Source organism: Ictalurus furcatus, chromosome 21 (genome assembly GCF_023375685.1).
Source record: "Ictalurus furcatus strain D&B chromosome 21, Billie_1.0, whole genome shotgun sequence".
NCBI lineage: Eukaryota > Metazoa > Chordata > Actinopteri > Siluriformes > Ictaluridae > Ictalurus > Ictalurus furcatus.
This window is the reverse complement of record NC_071275.1, coordinates 9,980,171-9,996,022: the sequence shown is the minus strand read 5'-3', so window position 1 is coordinate 9,996,022 and position 15,852 is coordinate 9,980,171. Positions and strand designations below refer to the sequence as shown.

Here is a 15,852-nt window from a genome sequence, read left to right as displayed (position 1 = left end):
TTAATAATCGGCTCCTCCATCGGAATAAGCGTTCTTTCCGTTAAATGCTATTCCTTATATAAACCTTTGGTGATTTTGACCACAAGAGTTCCTTTTGTACTTCATCAGTCCACGGCACTTGTTTCCAGAAGTCCTCTTTTTTATCTAGATATTGTGTTACTTATTTCAGACGCTGACTTTTGTGATGCTAAGCTTTGCTTCTGATGACTCTTCCATGCAGCTCATGTTTGTGCAAGCAACACTGCAGACTAGAATGCTCCAGCACTACTCTGTTAAACCTTCCTCAGGGGATTTCGCTTTGCCTTTCTGCTCAGCATACAGGCGGTTCTATCTGAGGGTTTTCTTGGTTTTGCATTGAATTCCACAGTTCCCTTTGACTGCCATTTCTTAATGACGTTTCGGACAACGGAAACGTGGCTGGAAGGGCTGTGATACAGTATCTTTTTATAGCCTTCCTCTGATTGTAGGCATCAATTAGCTTCATTTTCAGATCCTCGGGAAGCTGCTTAGGGGTTGAGTTTTAGCACAAAGGTTGAAGATTCAGAGAATTTATTATGCTCTGGAATTGTCATCAGCTGACGATTGCTAATGACAATTCTCAGTTTAAGTTCTGAGATGTGAAGGGTGTCCAAACTTATAAACTTGCCACGATTACTTTCCCCCCATATTTTCAAAAGTAAAACTTAACTTAAAAAGTAACTTTGCATTAATATTTGCACATTTAAAGAAAAAAAATATAATAATAATAATTTGCTTGTGTGTACTACTTTTCACGTCTCAACAAAATCTAATTTGTCCATCCAAATCTCACTAGCCAATGATTGTAAATCAGTGTTAAGCCCCGCCCACACGAGAGGTTTGTGCCAGAATTGCGAACGGAAACTTAAACGGAAACTTTGAAAGCGTAAAACTTTTTGCACAAATTCAATTCCATATAATATGAAATCAAATTCTTTGAGTGTTTAAAAAAAAAACAGACCTGTTTAATAGCAAACTTTAAAAAATAAATAAATAAACAAATAAAATAAAAAGTGAAATGTCCTATTCTTAGAGGCTGATGGTTAACTTGGATGGTCTTGTAAACTAAAATATTCAAGAAATTAAACTGATGTTGGAGCAGTTTATAATTTATGGAAGAATCTCATAATGTAAAAATCTGCAATGATAAAATATCATTTAACAGCTCAGTGGTCTTCTACATGATTTTTCCTCTTCACATATTTCTCATATTCCTGCGCTCTTGTTCTGTGAATGAGCGATGACGTATACTTCAATGTTAGCAATTTAAAAAGCTGAATTTCAGGTTGTACACTACACTGAGGGTTTTTGTTTTCCGTCATCAGTGGTACAGACTTCCTTATTAGACTCCTCCTTTCAGCTGTGTTTATTCTCGAGATGAAACTCCGGTCACACTGTGTCACACTGTACGTGAGAAGAGGACTGAACATAAGGATCCTTAACACACACTGAACCTGAACGTACGTATTGTGTATTTCTGTTTTAGCTTTTAACTAGAATGAGACACTATTTATTTATTTATTTATTTATTTTTATTTATTTATTTTTTTTTATTTGGGTGAAATTGTGGTTAAACAAGTTATTGTGTAACTTAATGCTCTCATTTACAGTGTGGACACTTACAGGGAAACTATAAGATATAAATCACCTCCAAATCACTTGCGCGCGTTGCTGTCATTTTACTTAAATCATTATCTTTTGCTGTCTGGTTTATTTGCCGTTGTCAGAGCGGCATGTGCGAGGTATCTTTATAAACGTTCTACACAAAATTCCAAATTCAGTAATAAATAAAAAATTCTTCCAGACTTCAATGAACACTTTTATCTTATTTAAAAACTACATTTTTAATAATTCTGTCTTTCTTTTTTTTATTGTTATATCCCCCCCAAAAAAATAGATTAATATTTGTGATATTTAGATAAAATCCAAATTCATGTGATATAAACGCAAAAATTTGGATATGTTTTAAAATAATTTATGCATAAATGAGCTAAAAATATTACGATTAATAAATGTGCAGTTTTTAAAATCTTTTGTTATTGTATATTACTGAAGTCTTTACCAAGTGCTGAGTAAATTATTATAAACTTAACCAAATAATATTCAAAAACATTACAAGTTTAATCATGGAGAATGTGTGTGAATTCTTCTTTTAATTGCTGTAAATAACTATAAGGACTATTAAAAGAAGGACGTGTCGACTCTATATTTTAATTATATGGAGAATATTATAATAGCCTATATATGTAATTAAGTCAATTTATGATCTTCTCTATAAACTTACATGATCAGTCCAGGGTCCTGGTCCATGTATGTTATGTTCATGAATTTGTCCAAAAATTTACATGCAAACGAGCTGTAAATCTACAGCTCTCATATTTCTCATCCACTTGTTTTGATTTTTCATCATTTTGTGGGGCCAAAATGTATGAACCAGATGTGTATAAGCAAACACAGTAGAATGTAGATTAATGATCACCTTTGGTGCCTTTCAATGAAAAAACAACAAAAATATTGAATATTTTGAATATAACGAATCGAAAGGTTCATTTCTGTAAATATTGATCCCGATTTTATTTCATGAAAACAGAACAAGGTTCTAGAGAACATTCTGTACAATAGCTAACTTTTTTATTTCGCATTTAAATTCATAAAAAATTCATTTGATTTTAACTTACTATTTTAGTGCGTCCCAAGAAAAACATAAATATAATAAAAGACCGTTTCCTTGTTTTGCCATTTTCCCATTTTTTTTCTCTCTCAGCTTATTAAACATTTCTGTGTTGTATTTACGCAAATGTGTTGAGTTCTCAGCCTAGTCTGCGTCACCCCTAGCTTTACTAATCCACAATAAAACTCAGCCGTGCATTTCCTGTGATTTCACGTGATTTCAGTAATCTCCAAGTCACGTACATTTCCATCGGTGCGGTATGATTCCGCCTGTTCAAATGGCAAAAAGAAAGCAAATAAGAAGTGTTTGACCGAACGTCTGTCAGCCTGGGAAGGATCAGGATGTTAAGCCCTTATTTGCCTTTTAAGAATTTTAAGCCCGAGTTTTCCAAGCAAGCCGATTGGCCCGTGTCGTTAGTGTCGAATCTCCGAAGCACCTTTCCTGTCTAAGATTTAGGGTAGGAAAGCTCTGATCTTTATTAAACCTTAGAATGCCCAAGCTTAGAACGCATTTATTATTTAACAAAGAAGAACATAGTTATATACGTATAATTGTTCGTATATATCGACAGAAGGAGTCTCCGGTGTCGGTGCTTTGTCAGGAGGACAGATGAGTTTACGCTTTAGCAGTCCAGACATGATTTTGTGGAGTTTTTTGTTTGTTTGTTTGTGATTTGTTGCAGCCAAAAATGCTGAAGATGGAAAGTTTGCGATGGAACTTGCGGAGTTTTTTACGGAATATTACTTGAATTGCTGAAATTGCAGTTGCACAGAATAGTTTTGCACACTCTTTCACAGTAGCGTTTGTTGGTAAACTAGACAGTTTTAGCTGTATTCATGTTTGACGCACGTGAATCGAAGGCAGCTTTGGCTGATTGCCCAAAATCTGCAGTAATTTTCAAAAATCACGAGCTCCTCCACATGTTGCGGAGTTTCCTTGATTTTCTTACTTACAGTTTCTCACTAACACGACAAGCTGTTTTCGTTTTTTTATTATTAACTAAAAAAGAGACGCTGATTGTACGTAGTTGCCATAACGTAAACGATAACAACTATAAATTTTTTTTTTTTTTTTTTAAAGACGTGATGTTCTTTAATAAATTTTAAAGATGTAACAATTGGCAAGTTGCTGTAGTATAAGAGGAATAAAACATCATCATGGATGATTTTCCTTTAACAGCACAACAACAATAGACATCAGTACAAAGCAGCTTTATAGAAATCTGCATGTACGCAGGTTTAGATCCAAAACAAGAAAAACTCCTTTGAGGAGGAAACCTTGAGAGGAACCTAACTCAAAATGGAACCCTTCCTGTTCTGAGTGACTCCAGATTATAAATCATTACACTTTACATTTCAATGTTGAATAATAATAATGATGATAATCCATACATCCTACACTGAGTTCTTTAAATACCAATTTGTGGCTTGGCAGAAAAGTAAGTGTGTGCAATTAGTGGCTCAGACACCAGCAAACATCCCACCAGTCTATATACACAGGCATATATACACACACTTTTTAATCTAGAATGATAGTAATCCATGTGTGTTTGCACAGCAGTGTGACTTGAGTTGACTAAATGGGTGGTGATGCATCTGTGGCAGTTACACAGTTTTCAGCTTCCTGCTTGTATGCTTTAGAGATCCTTAGTCACTTGTTCCTGTTAACACATGCCAACTTTATGGTGCAAATAAAGCCACGCAGTAACGCACCAGCAGTTTTCCGGACAGCGAATCCCGGCAGTGTGACAGAAATGACTAAGAATTTTCATAAGAGTTATTCATTAATGTTTCGTCACAGGGAAGTTACCTGTAAGCAGAATGCAATAAGGAAGAAACGGTAGTTTTTGCTTTGTTATAATGCAGCTTGTTTAAGGATTAAACTGGAAACTAACTGTTTACCGCTGAGGACGGAGTTATTCACTGGACATGGAAAAATTTTTTTAAAACAAACAAAACGAGCCACATCAACAGATATATTCATGATGTATTGTTTTTTTTATGAAGACAATAGAGTGCATGAACTTTTTCTCAGACTATTCTGGACCCAGTGTTAAATTTTAAATATATATATTTATTACTATTATCTATATTAAAGGCTTGTATGCATCTGTACAGTGGCTGTTGATACTCTGAAAGGCACTACAATTATAATAATAATAATAATAATAATAATAATAATAATTAGAGAGATCACTTTTTCTTTTCCAATATCGAGGTCAACATCGAAGCTTTGAATATCAGCCGATACCAATACCCATCCTATATTGTTTTCATTTAAAAAAAAAAAAAAAAAAGTTTTAAAAAAGTTATTTTTTGTTTTTGTTTTAACTTCATTATTTTTTTTAAATTGAAGCACTTCACAATTAAAATCTGTCACACAAAAATCACTGTAAATCTAATAACATACAATATACATAAATGTAATAAAATTAGTCCTAACATAAGAAAATAAAAACGGTCAAGTCTCTTTAAATTGAATAATTTCCAGTTCCAAAAATTTATTTTTCCAATTCCAGTTTTTGCCATTTGTTAAAGGATCTGATCCTGATGTCCAATCCAACTTTTTTCAATTTTTTTTTTTTTTTTTTGGCGGTATTGGCCCAATACCAACCATCTTATTGTTTTTGTTGTTGTTGTTGTTGTCGCTGCTAATGTTGTTATTTTTATTATTATAAAAGCTAAACACTAACTAATTATTTATTCACCCATTTACTAAAAAAGATAGATAATGGACGGATGGATGTACCTTATTGATCCCTGAGGGGAAGTACATTATGAAATCTAGCAATATTCTCCTAAACAACAACAACAAAGGAGGTGATCATGTCAGAACCGGTCAAGTGAACGAAAAGTGTTTCTTCCTACCATCTTTGCACACTTGCCTCGAAAAGGTGATCCAAAGGAATCCACTCCAGACTTCTCCAGTCTGATATTTTATATTTTTGTTATAAAAACGTATTTAGAATATACAAAATAGTTTACCAGCCACGTGCTGATTTGCATCACACAACAACCTATTCCTGTGCATCCATTACAGTGTAGGGTGTATTAGGAAATAAACAGTTTATGGCTTAATACAGAGATATTTCAAACCACATTGTTTACTTGAACCTGAAAAATGAAAAATATAACACACTTTATTAGAGATGGCACTGATCCAATATCCAGATATTGAAGAAAAAGAATGAATCTTTGACCCTCTCTCCAAACTAGATTCACAGACTCAACTATAGATGATGTTTTTCATTCACACACATACAGTATATTACATGCATGGCTCCTACAGTTGTGTTTTTAGTGATCCTGTATTTTGTTTGAGTTCATTAGTTTGAAATCATTTTAAAGCCTAGTAGTTTGTAAAGAAAAAAAAAATCATGTTTATGGGTACCAGTACCGCAGATATTCAAGGTTTTCAGTATCGGCATCGGAGAAGAAAAATGTCTACTATTTATGTGTGGTGTAATTACCAGAGTACATAAATGTTTAAAAATTATGCATTACTATCAATAACTACCAGTGTCTTTGTGCATACAGCACTAAAGAAATTTATTAGGAAATAAATGTCCAGTTGTTAAATCTGTTGGGACAGTTGACGAAGGCAGCATTACCGTCAATATTACGGTGACTCAATGTACCTCTTCTTTTTCCGAATCATTAATCATAACAGCAGGATCTATTTAGTGAACCATTTAAATATTAAGCAAATCCTAAAGCACCATGTATGTACAGTATATCTCTGTCAAGGTGTGTTCTCTTTGCTGTGCATTATCTGTTCAGGTGATTGATCGCAGTTACGTGTAGGATTCTAGTATTGTTATTATAGTGTAGTGTCATCACCAACAACTGTTTCATTTGCAATGTGATTTGCTGCTTGGTGACACGCCATTAGATTGTTTACGGGCTCTGTGGATGGATGAGGTTCTACATCGTTAATCATGTTCAGTAAAAGAGTATGCTAATTATATCCAGCTACACTTACAGTTGCACTATTGTACACTAAAGTGATCGAAAATTAAATAATATTGAAAAAAGAATGAATGACATAATTGACTTATCTAAGGGATCTACAAGTAAAAAATATTTAATGGCTATTATAATGTTTATTTCACAATCTAACAAACTTACATTATTTGGGTCCAAGAACTTTTAGAAAGTAATAAAACACTCTGTTGTGCTGTTTTAGGGTTAAATACACTTACACAATACTGTCCTTTTAAAAACATTCCAGGGTGTGAGAAAGACATGTGTTATGTCTTTATATACGTAATAATGAACACTCCCTGTATAATTAAAGACAATATAATGTATGTAATAACTATAATTAAATATATAATAATAATTAGAAAATTTAATGATTAATACTTATTACGTTTATTAATGATTGATGATAATTCATTACAAAAAAAAAAAACTGTAGTGTACAATGGTTTAAAATTTTGCACATTTTTAGAACAGCCCTGATTATTCAAAATGTAGCTACCCAAAAAGGAAATTAGGTTAATTAGGTTTTGTAGTGGCTACTCAATTGAGTGAAATTTATTTATTTTTATATATATATAGAGAGAGAGAGAGAGAGCATTATTGTTAACACAATAACTCATCCAACCTATCAGGACACTTTACAGGAAATGCTTTACCCACAATTCCAAAACACACTCCATGGCTAAGTTTCTTTAGTTATTCAGAAGCGAGTTTAACAATAGCCTTTGCATAGGTAACATTGTTCAGATATCATCTTGCAGTGAACTTTTAATTATGGTAACCAATGCAGATTAGTAGAAAAACTACAGCTTACAACCACAGGAATGTCACACTACCAGAGTTTCAGGACGGCAAGGCTGTGATTGGAAGTTTAACTCTCAGACGTCATATAAGATGAGGCAACCAAAGTTTTCAACCTGTTTTCAATTCACACATCACTGGTGATGAGTAATTATTTCTCATTACAGCTGATGTTTCTTATATGACCAGTCATTAGCTAGATACATTGCATACTGTTACACCCTGTGGCCTGCAGGCACTTACATGCAAATTGTGTTGATACTATGAAAGTAGTTATATCATACACTTTCTGTCAAACTATCGATCAAATTGATTGATGATTTATCACCCTCTATGTTCCCCTGACTGACAGTTCTGTAGGTGCACCTAATTTATGACCAGGGTTGGTGGGGGTTATCCCTAAGTATGTGGGTGTGTGCGCTACTGAACGTTGTGTGTGTGTGTGTGTGAGAGAGATAATGGGTATGTGTTTCATGGGTTTGTTGATCAGAAAATGCTTAGGACATGTTTCTGTTAAAGAGTTTGGTGTGAACCGTGCTTTTTACAGTTTTAACCCACACACAATGTATACATTTTGTGGTATAAGTGATTATTTGTTTCTGAAATTGCTTTTTGTGGTAAGTATTGTTTGATTTTGAAGCTTAAGTATGGTGTAGGTGAATCTGGATGATTTTAAGAAAGTGAATCAAATGATGGTGCATTAGCTATGATACGTGTATGTATGAATGCGGTCGTTCCGTTTTGTGTAACTATGCTGTTAGAAAATACATGATGATTGAATGTGGTAGATGTTTTAGAATTGTGGACATAAATGAACAGAATGTTGTTTATGAAATAATTGAAACATTTGTTGATTACATTGTTGAGAAAACATTGTGATGTGTATAAAATTTCTACAGTCCCCCGATGTTGTATGATACCGTTGTTCTCTTTTACTGAAATGAAAACCAACCATCGGCGTTATTCTTTGTGGAGATTGAGGTGACAATATGTCTGAAGAAATGAAAAAAATATTTATTACATACCTTCTAAACATGGTTCTTTAGGGGGTAAAAACGTTTAAAAGATGATGTTTTAAAAGAATAGTGCGTTTTATTTAAACTATAGACAAATTTTCGGAAAATGGTTCGCCAACGAGGGTACTTGCACAGGACTGTTGCTAAATACATAAGATTTTGTCTATGGTTTGACATCCCATGTCCCCACTGGCTGATAGTCGAGTTGTGTAAATTTACGACCTCTAGTAACACTGTTTGATCTGAATGTGTGATCTTTCCTGGTAGTTGACTGTCTGTGTGAGATAGAGACATGTGTTTTCTGGGGGTTTTGCAGACCAGAATGCTTACAAATGTGTTTATGTTAACGAATCACTGAGAGAGTCGTGCTTCTCAGTGCTTAAATAATGGTTAAGATGTTGTAGTTAAAACAGAAGACACTCTGCAACTATCTGTTACAATGGCTGCTCTGAGAACTCCTAATACCACTAGAAGAATGCTGTGTATTTCACCAACAACCTGTTGAAATGTGAGAGGACCTGACTTTTAAACCAAGATGTTAGTTTGACAATTTCTTCATAACCCATGAGCAGGGTGTCAACAACTCTGAAAATTGTCTCTTAAGTTCGAGGGTTCTTTAGGAGGTAGAAAAAACATTTAAAGATGATGTTTTAAAAGAAACGGGTGTTTCATCCATAATGGTAAAAAAGACTAATGGTTGTACTCCAATGTGAAATAAATTGGTGGAGACCTACTGAGTACATTTCTGTTCCACAGTCTATAAGGATCCCCACCCTTAATGTAGTGGAGAGTAGTAATATAATCAGCAGGAATGGCCTGCTTGAGCTGAGTGAATGAAAATCAGTCATCTAAACACTTTATTAGTGGTTAATTAACACACCCAAATGCATCCTATGAGAAATTAATCAGATTCATGGACAGCATAAACGCAATACTACAACATGCATCTGCACAAAATTACATGAACACACAACTTTTATTACATTTTTTACATAATATCGCAAGTGTTAACTAGAATGATACAAACTAGCGGAATGCTAATAGTACAAAAATGTACGTAGCAGCAGACACATTATGTCTTATTCTCACTGTCACATCTGTTAATGTTTAACAGCTCAAAAGTCATCTAATGACCAAACAAATATATGATTTATGGAGAAATGGAACGATGAAATTGTAAATATGGTGAGCAGACAGAGATTTTGCTTTTGAAATGTAAGTAATTGTGTGAAATAAAATACTTCAAAAGTAGACTTAAGTAAAGTAACATTATCCCTTTTTTTTTGTTTTTACTTCCCACCTACTTCCCAATTAAGCATGCAAAGCGGTTGAGGGTGTGGTTAGTTAATTACACCTGTGACACACTCTAATCCTAAACATCCATGATCAAGTTACACAATGAAAGCTGTGGAAGCGGATGTTAAGACTATAACTGAGCTGTGTTTTCCAGGCAACATCATGGAGGATTCACAGTCAAGGATGAACCTCCAGATCAAATCGTCACTAGGTGCGCTCTTCACCCACCAGCAGTATTAGTGTGAAAGAAAATTAGTGTGAAGGATCTTCTGGCCATGCGTAACAGGCTCTTGGACTTGTTCCTGGTCAATGTGTTGACATGGGGGCTGGAGATATGCATGGCCACCAGCACCATCTACATTCCCCCCATGCTCCTGGAGGCCGGAGTGCAGGAACGCTTCATGACCATGGTGCTTGGTGAGTGAGCTCATGAGAGTTTGAAATTAAATGGGAATTTGGGAAATTTATCCAAAGGGTGCCCACTAGTGCAGGGGTTCCTCAGCAATGCTTTTGCATTGTTTATGTTAAACATTGGCACATATCATCTCAATCAACCTGAAGCTGATGGTCCATTTCTTGTTTTAAAACTTTGGGGGTTTTTTTTGGACACATGGCATGTTCTTGTTTCTGGTCATCCATTTCCTGGTTTAGTTGGAGAACATTTCCAACATTTCTGACTTGTGATTCCAACCTTCCTGTCAATGTGAACGTTATTCCACATAACTAGTCAGAAGGTGGTTTTCCCATCTTGTTTTCTACTTGCCTCACATCTGGGTTTAGTTGGAGAAATCTATGCTGTCAGAACATGCCCACATTTCCGACTTGAATTTCCAGCATTGATTTTGATGTCAAGGTTTTTCAATTTGAGGTCAATTTGAGTTTTTTCTTCCCCAGTCAGAAGACGATTTCCCTATATATTGTTAATGCAGAAAAATTCCAGTAAGTATTCCAAAATGACAGTATTCCAGACAAAATATGAGTATTCCGGAGGATGGGCAAACTTCCTGTTATTCCAACTTGAAAGAGTTTACACATTGAGTTCCTGTTGGGGAAATCGGTCCTGTCAGGAAGCTTGCATATATCCGACTTGATTATTCCAATTTGGTGGTCGGCGTGTACAGTTTTTGTCCAGTCAGATGGTGGTTTTTCCTATACAACATGAATGCAGCATCCTTGCCCAACTGGGACAATACAGGAGACTGGGAAAACTTCCTGTTTTTCAACTTTTTACTAGATATTATTAAATGTTGGTTGGTTTCTATCTAGTATTAAATGACATTCGTAAAAAGCTGTGTTCATGTTAAATATCAGGACATCTCAATTTGTACGTTCCTATTTTGAGGCTATGTTCTTGTTTCTGTTTGGTTTATTTGGAGAAACTGGTCCTCTCAGAAGGTTCCCAAATTTACCCATTAGAAATTCCAACATAGTGTCAGAAGGTGGTTTTCCCATATGACATTTTTTCCCCATATGACATGAATGCAGCATTGGGAGAATTCAGGAGAATGGAAAAACTTCCTGTTATTCCAACTTGAAAAAGTTCACATGTTGCCATTTTGTAATTAGATAATTACAATTATCTAATCTAGTTATTGGAATAACGCCATTGGGAGAATTCAGGAGAATGGAAAAACTTCCTGTTATTCCAACTTGAAAAAGTTCACATGTTGCCATTTTGTAATTAGATAAAAATTGTGATTGCAATTGTGTTGTTTTTTTTTTGTTGTTCATATAATTTGCATACATCTGTGTTCATGTTAGACATTTTCACATCTCTTGTTAATGTTTCTGCTGTCAGAAATATGCCTGTTTTTCAATTTTTTTAAAAAAAGTCAGTAGTTGGTAATTAATGTTACTCCCACATGAATATAGCCTTCATGAACGTTATGACCTGGAAATGTGTTCAGAACAAACAGCACTGAGAAATGATCTCTCATAACTTTTGTATTTGAATTACTTTGAGTGTATTTACAGATGAAAATGTTCATGCAGAATCTTGAACGTTTTATTCATTGACATTGTTCCTTGCTGTGTAGGTGTGGGCCCTGTACTGGGGTTAATATTTGTCCCTCCGCTCGGTTCAGCAAGTGACAGATGGAAGAGTCGTTATGGGCGCCGGCGCCCCTTCATCTGGCCCCTGTGTGTTGGTGTGCTGCTTGGCCTTGTGGTTATTCCTCGTGCTTCCCAGATCGCCTCTCTGTCCTCCGAACAGCATCAGCGTTGGTACATTCATGTAACCTATTCATATAAACGCATTCCTATGAGTAAATGAGCAAGGTGTCAGATTGATACCCAATACTAGTATATGCATCCCTAGTCACGAGTGCAAATGTTTTTATGTCCATGACTGCATATATCTTTAAAAGTTTTGGTATAAATTCCTTTATTTCTCTTAAGGGTGTGCAAACTTTTGCACTCGAATATTTATGCTGTCTTTGAACCCTAACATGCTAAATATCTTGTTGGTAAAAATTCCATCACTTTGTCCTGCATGCAAAAGTTTGTACGCCCTTCACTGTATGTGCTATCTTTAAATGTTTCGAGAAATTAAATTTGTCTTAAGGGTGTACATATTTTTGCACCCAATTGTCAAGGAGCTACTGTGATATTTGGTGGTCGATGTCGATTTTCCGTACCAGGGTGGAGGTTCTGCTGTTGGTGTTGTCCATCTGTGTATTGCAGTTCTGCGGTCAGGCCTGCTTCACCCCTCTGGAGGCGCTGGTGTCTGATCTCTACCCTGGAGAAGAGGAGAGCCGTCAGGCGTTCTCCATCTACTCCATCATGCTCAGCCTGGGAGGATGCATCGGGTATCTGCTCCCAGCCGTGGACTGGACAGGTCTGGATGCGTCCTCTTTCCTGGGAGGCCAGGAGGCGTTCATCTATGCTCTCCTCACTGGACTCTTCCTTATGTGCCTCCTGACAACAACCTTGATCTCAGAGGAGCAGACAGCCGAGGCAGTGACGGAGTCATCCAGGAGATCTCAGAACTTCTACGGCATGTGCTGCTGGCCGTTTGGGTTGCTCTCCAGGGCGCAGATTCTGAAGCGTACCATAGTTAGCCTATTTGCAGTCATGCCCAGACTCTGGTCACTGTGCAGCCACATTCCCAGAGTGATTGCTAGGCTGTTTGTGGCGGAGCTGTTCAGCTGGATGGCTCTGATGACGTTTGTGCTCTTTTATACGGACTTCATGGGGGAGGGATTGTATGACGGCGTGCCCAGCGCTAAACCAGGCTCTCCAGAGAGACTTCGCTACGAGGAAGGTATCGTTTTGCCATCACAGTCCATTAATACTGACTCCTTATAGTTATTAATCTGTTTAACTGATCACTTCAATCATTTAGAAATAAATAATTGAATGTCTAAAATAATGTCAGCTACAATCTCATACAAATTTAACAAAAATGTGTTGGGGGGTATGGCCCCAAGTAATAGCCAAAACATTATTGTGCACATTTAAATAACTGGTCTAATAATTGAGTAGTTTGATTAATTTATTAAACACATCTGGATTGAACAGATGCATGGATTATTTATTTATTCATTCATTCATTCATTTTATAGTTAAAGGGGTCTCAACTTGCCTTATTATTATTTTTATTGAAAATAAATATATAATACATTTATATCTGGGTGTTTTTTTCCTCCAAAAATATACAAAAAATATAATACATATAGTTACATTTTTCTTTTTAAAATAAATGGCTTTTTTCCCTTCATGAAAAAGTCTTGGATATTATATTTTATTGTTATTGTAATATAGATTATTATAGATCTTGAGGATGCCTTTACAAAAATCCAGATATAGATTTAGATCCCTAATGCAAAACCGTGAAAGGAACCAGACTCTCAAACCCTTCCTCTTCCGAGTGCTGCCTGATGACGAGTGAGATTATAAATTATTACAGTATACAGGTGTAGAAGAGTAATCGGATTACCTGTTTGATTTGTTCAGGTGTGCGCGTGGCCAGTTTCGGCCTGTTCCTGCAGTGTGTGACCTCGGTGACCTTCTCGATACTGATGGAGAGGATGGTGGCGTGTGTTGGTGCACGTGTACTCTATCTGAGTAGCTTGGCACTGCTGGCGTTGAGCACGGCCGTAATGACAGTCTCTAAGAACGTCATCCTGGTGACCGCGATGGCTGCAGCGACGGGTTACACCTTCTGTACTCTGCAGATCCTGCCGTACACACTCGCCTGTCTTTACCACTCAGACAAGCAGGTGAGCTGCAGGACAAGTGCATCTTCAGGACATTACGTCTGTTGAAATGTACCTTTTCACACATGATCACATATTACTTACATGTGGAAATGTGTGAATAATCAGTCTTTTTTCCCCCCACTCAGGTGTTTTTTTCCAGCAGTAGAACCAAACACTCGTCCAGCAGGTGTGACCTGGTTGAATCAGCTCATAAGCAAATTTCTGCCATGTACCGGAGCCCAAACGGGTGTTTGAATGGCCATGCTGCAGTGCCCTCCACGACCAAACCCTCTGTTTCCTCGTCACTTAAATCCCATGTTTCCCTGAACATGAACACATCGCCAGGTTCCTACCAGTCTCAGAGAGGGATGTGTCTGGACATCGCCATCCTGGACAGTGCATATCTCCTGTCGCAAGTCATACCATCACTCTTCATGGGCTCCATCGTGCAGCTTTTCAGCAGCGTCACTGCCTACATGGTGTGCGCATCGGTCCTCAGCCTGCTAGCCATTGTCTTTTCCGGCAGGATCATCTTCACCAGGCAAGAAATGGAAATGCTAAAGTGACTCATCTTTAGACTGACAGTATCTATAGCATGTAATGCTGTAAATATATATCATATCAAGTGCATTCTGGATCAACAGAGCATTGTTATGTTTACAAGTGCCTTAAATGTACAAATGAATACAGGCACCATGACTTAGAGGTGTGCATTTGGTATTTTAATTCCACTCCCAAAGGAATTCTCACCAATCTCTCCCACTCCCAAAGGAATTCTGACCAATCTCACCCACTCCCAAAGGAATTCTGACCAATCCTGCCCACTCCCAATGGAATTCTGACCAATCCTTCCCACTCCCAAAGGAGTTCTGACCAATCCTGCCCACTCCCAATGGAATTCTGACTAATCTTGCCCACTCCCGATGGAATTCATATGAATCTCTCCCGCTGACACAATTCTGTCCAATCCTGCCAGCTTCCCAAGGAAATCTGACCAATTTTGCCCACTCCTGAAGGAATTCGGACAGATTCAAATTTGCTTGTTATCTATCTGATCATAGGTGAACTAAGTCAGACCATTTCAGCTAACAAACGAGCAGGAAAAAAAGTGTCAGAACACCATTTTTACACCATAATAGAAGTAAAGCATGTTTGAATTCTAGTGAAATGTGATCCTTTTTCTGTTGTTTTTTTTTTTGTCGTCTGAAAAAATCAACGATACAGGAAATGTATTTTTTTTTGTGCAAAACTGCAAATGTGATCACACATTGTGTAAATATTGCTCACATGAGCATGAACATGAGACTGAAGGATTCAGACTTCTCTCTCAAAATCTCACACTTGGTTTTCACACTCCATATCCTCTCACTCGCTAAATGTGTAAAAATACAAATATAAATTCAATACACATGTTTCATTTGTTAGTACACATCTGTTTTACTACATCTGGATTCATCACCATGATACATAGATGCTATTGCTTATTGTCTCATGCTAGTTAGAGAAAGGATTGTAGCAATTTACCTTCACACTAGCAAGAGACAAGTGTGACTTGTAGTGCCACTTGTTGTTTGTCTCTTGTGGTCATGTAGTGACTGCTGTTGTTATCTCTTGTGGGCATTTCTTCATTCTGATGAGAAACAATAGTAGCTGTATAAGCTAACTAGTTAAACACAAATTAACTAATGCACAAATCTATGTGAAAATTGGTTATTTTTTAATATGTTATGTCTTAGGCTTCACTGGCAGATTAACAAAGCCAGTTAACTGTACTAGCTACGTACACACACTAGAGACACCACTGATCTCTGCTACTTCCTTCCAAGGGTAGGAGCTTGGAAGTGTAATGAAGTCGTTTGCTAGTGTGA

General features: G+C 36.6%; 1 protein-coding gene across 1 annotated transcript in view; it reads left to right on the top strand.

The window, feature by feature from the left end:
- Nucleotides 1-327: 327 nt before the first annotated feature.
- LOC128624689 (solute carrier family 45 member 3-like) overlaps nt 328-15,852 on the top strand; it is a 28,206-nt gene continuing 12,681 nt past the window's right edge. The window contains exons 1-6 of the mRNA XM_053652351.1: nt 328-1,478; nt 9,940-10,202; nt 11,822-12,008; nt 12,380-13,047; nt 13,740-14,005; nt 14,131-14,546. Of these exons, the coding sequence (XP_053508326.1) occupies nt 10,061-10,202; nt 11,822-12,008; nt 12,380-13,047; nt 13,740-14,005; nt 14,131-14,546 (1,679 nt within the window). The 5' untranslated portion in view covers nt 328-1,478; nt 9,940-10,060. The remainder of the gene's footprint in view (nt 1,479-9,939; nt 10,203-11,821; nt 12,009-12,379; nt 13,048-13,739; nt 14,006-14,130; nt 14,547-15,852) is intronic.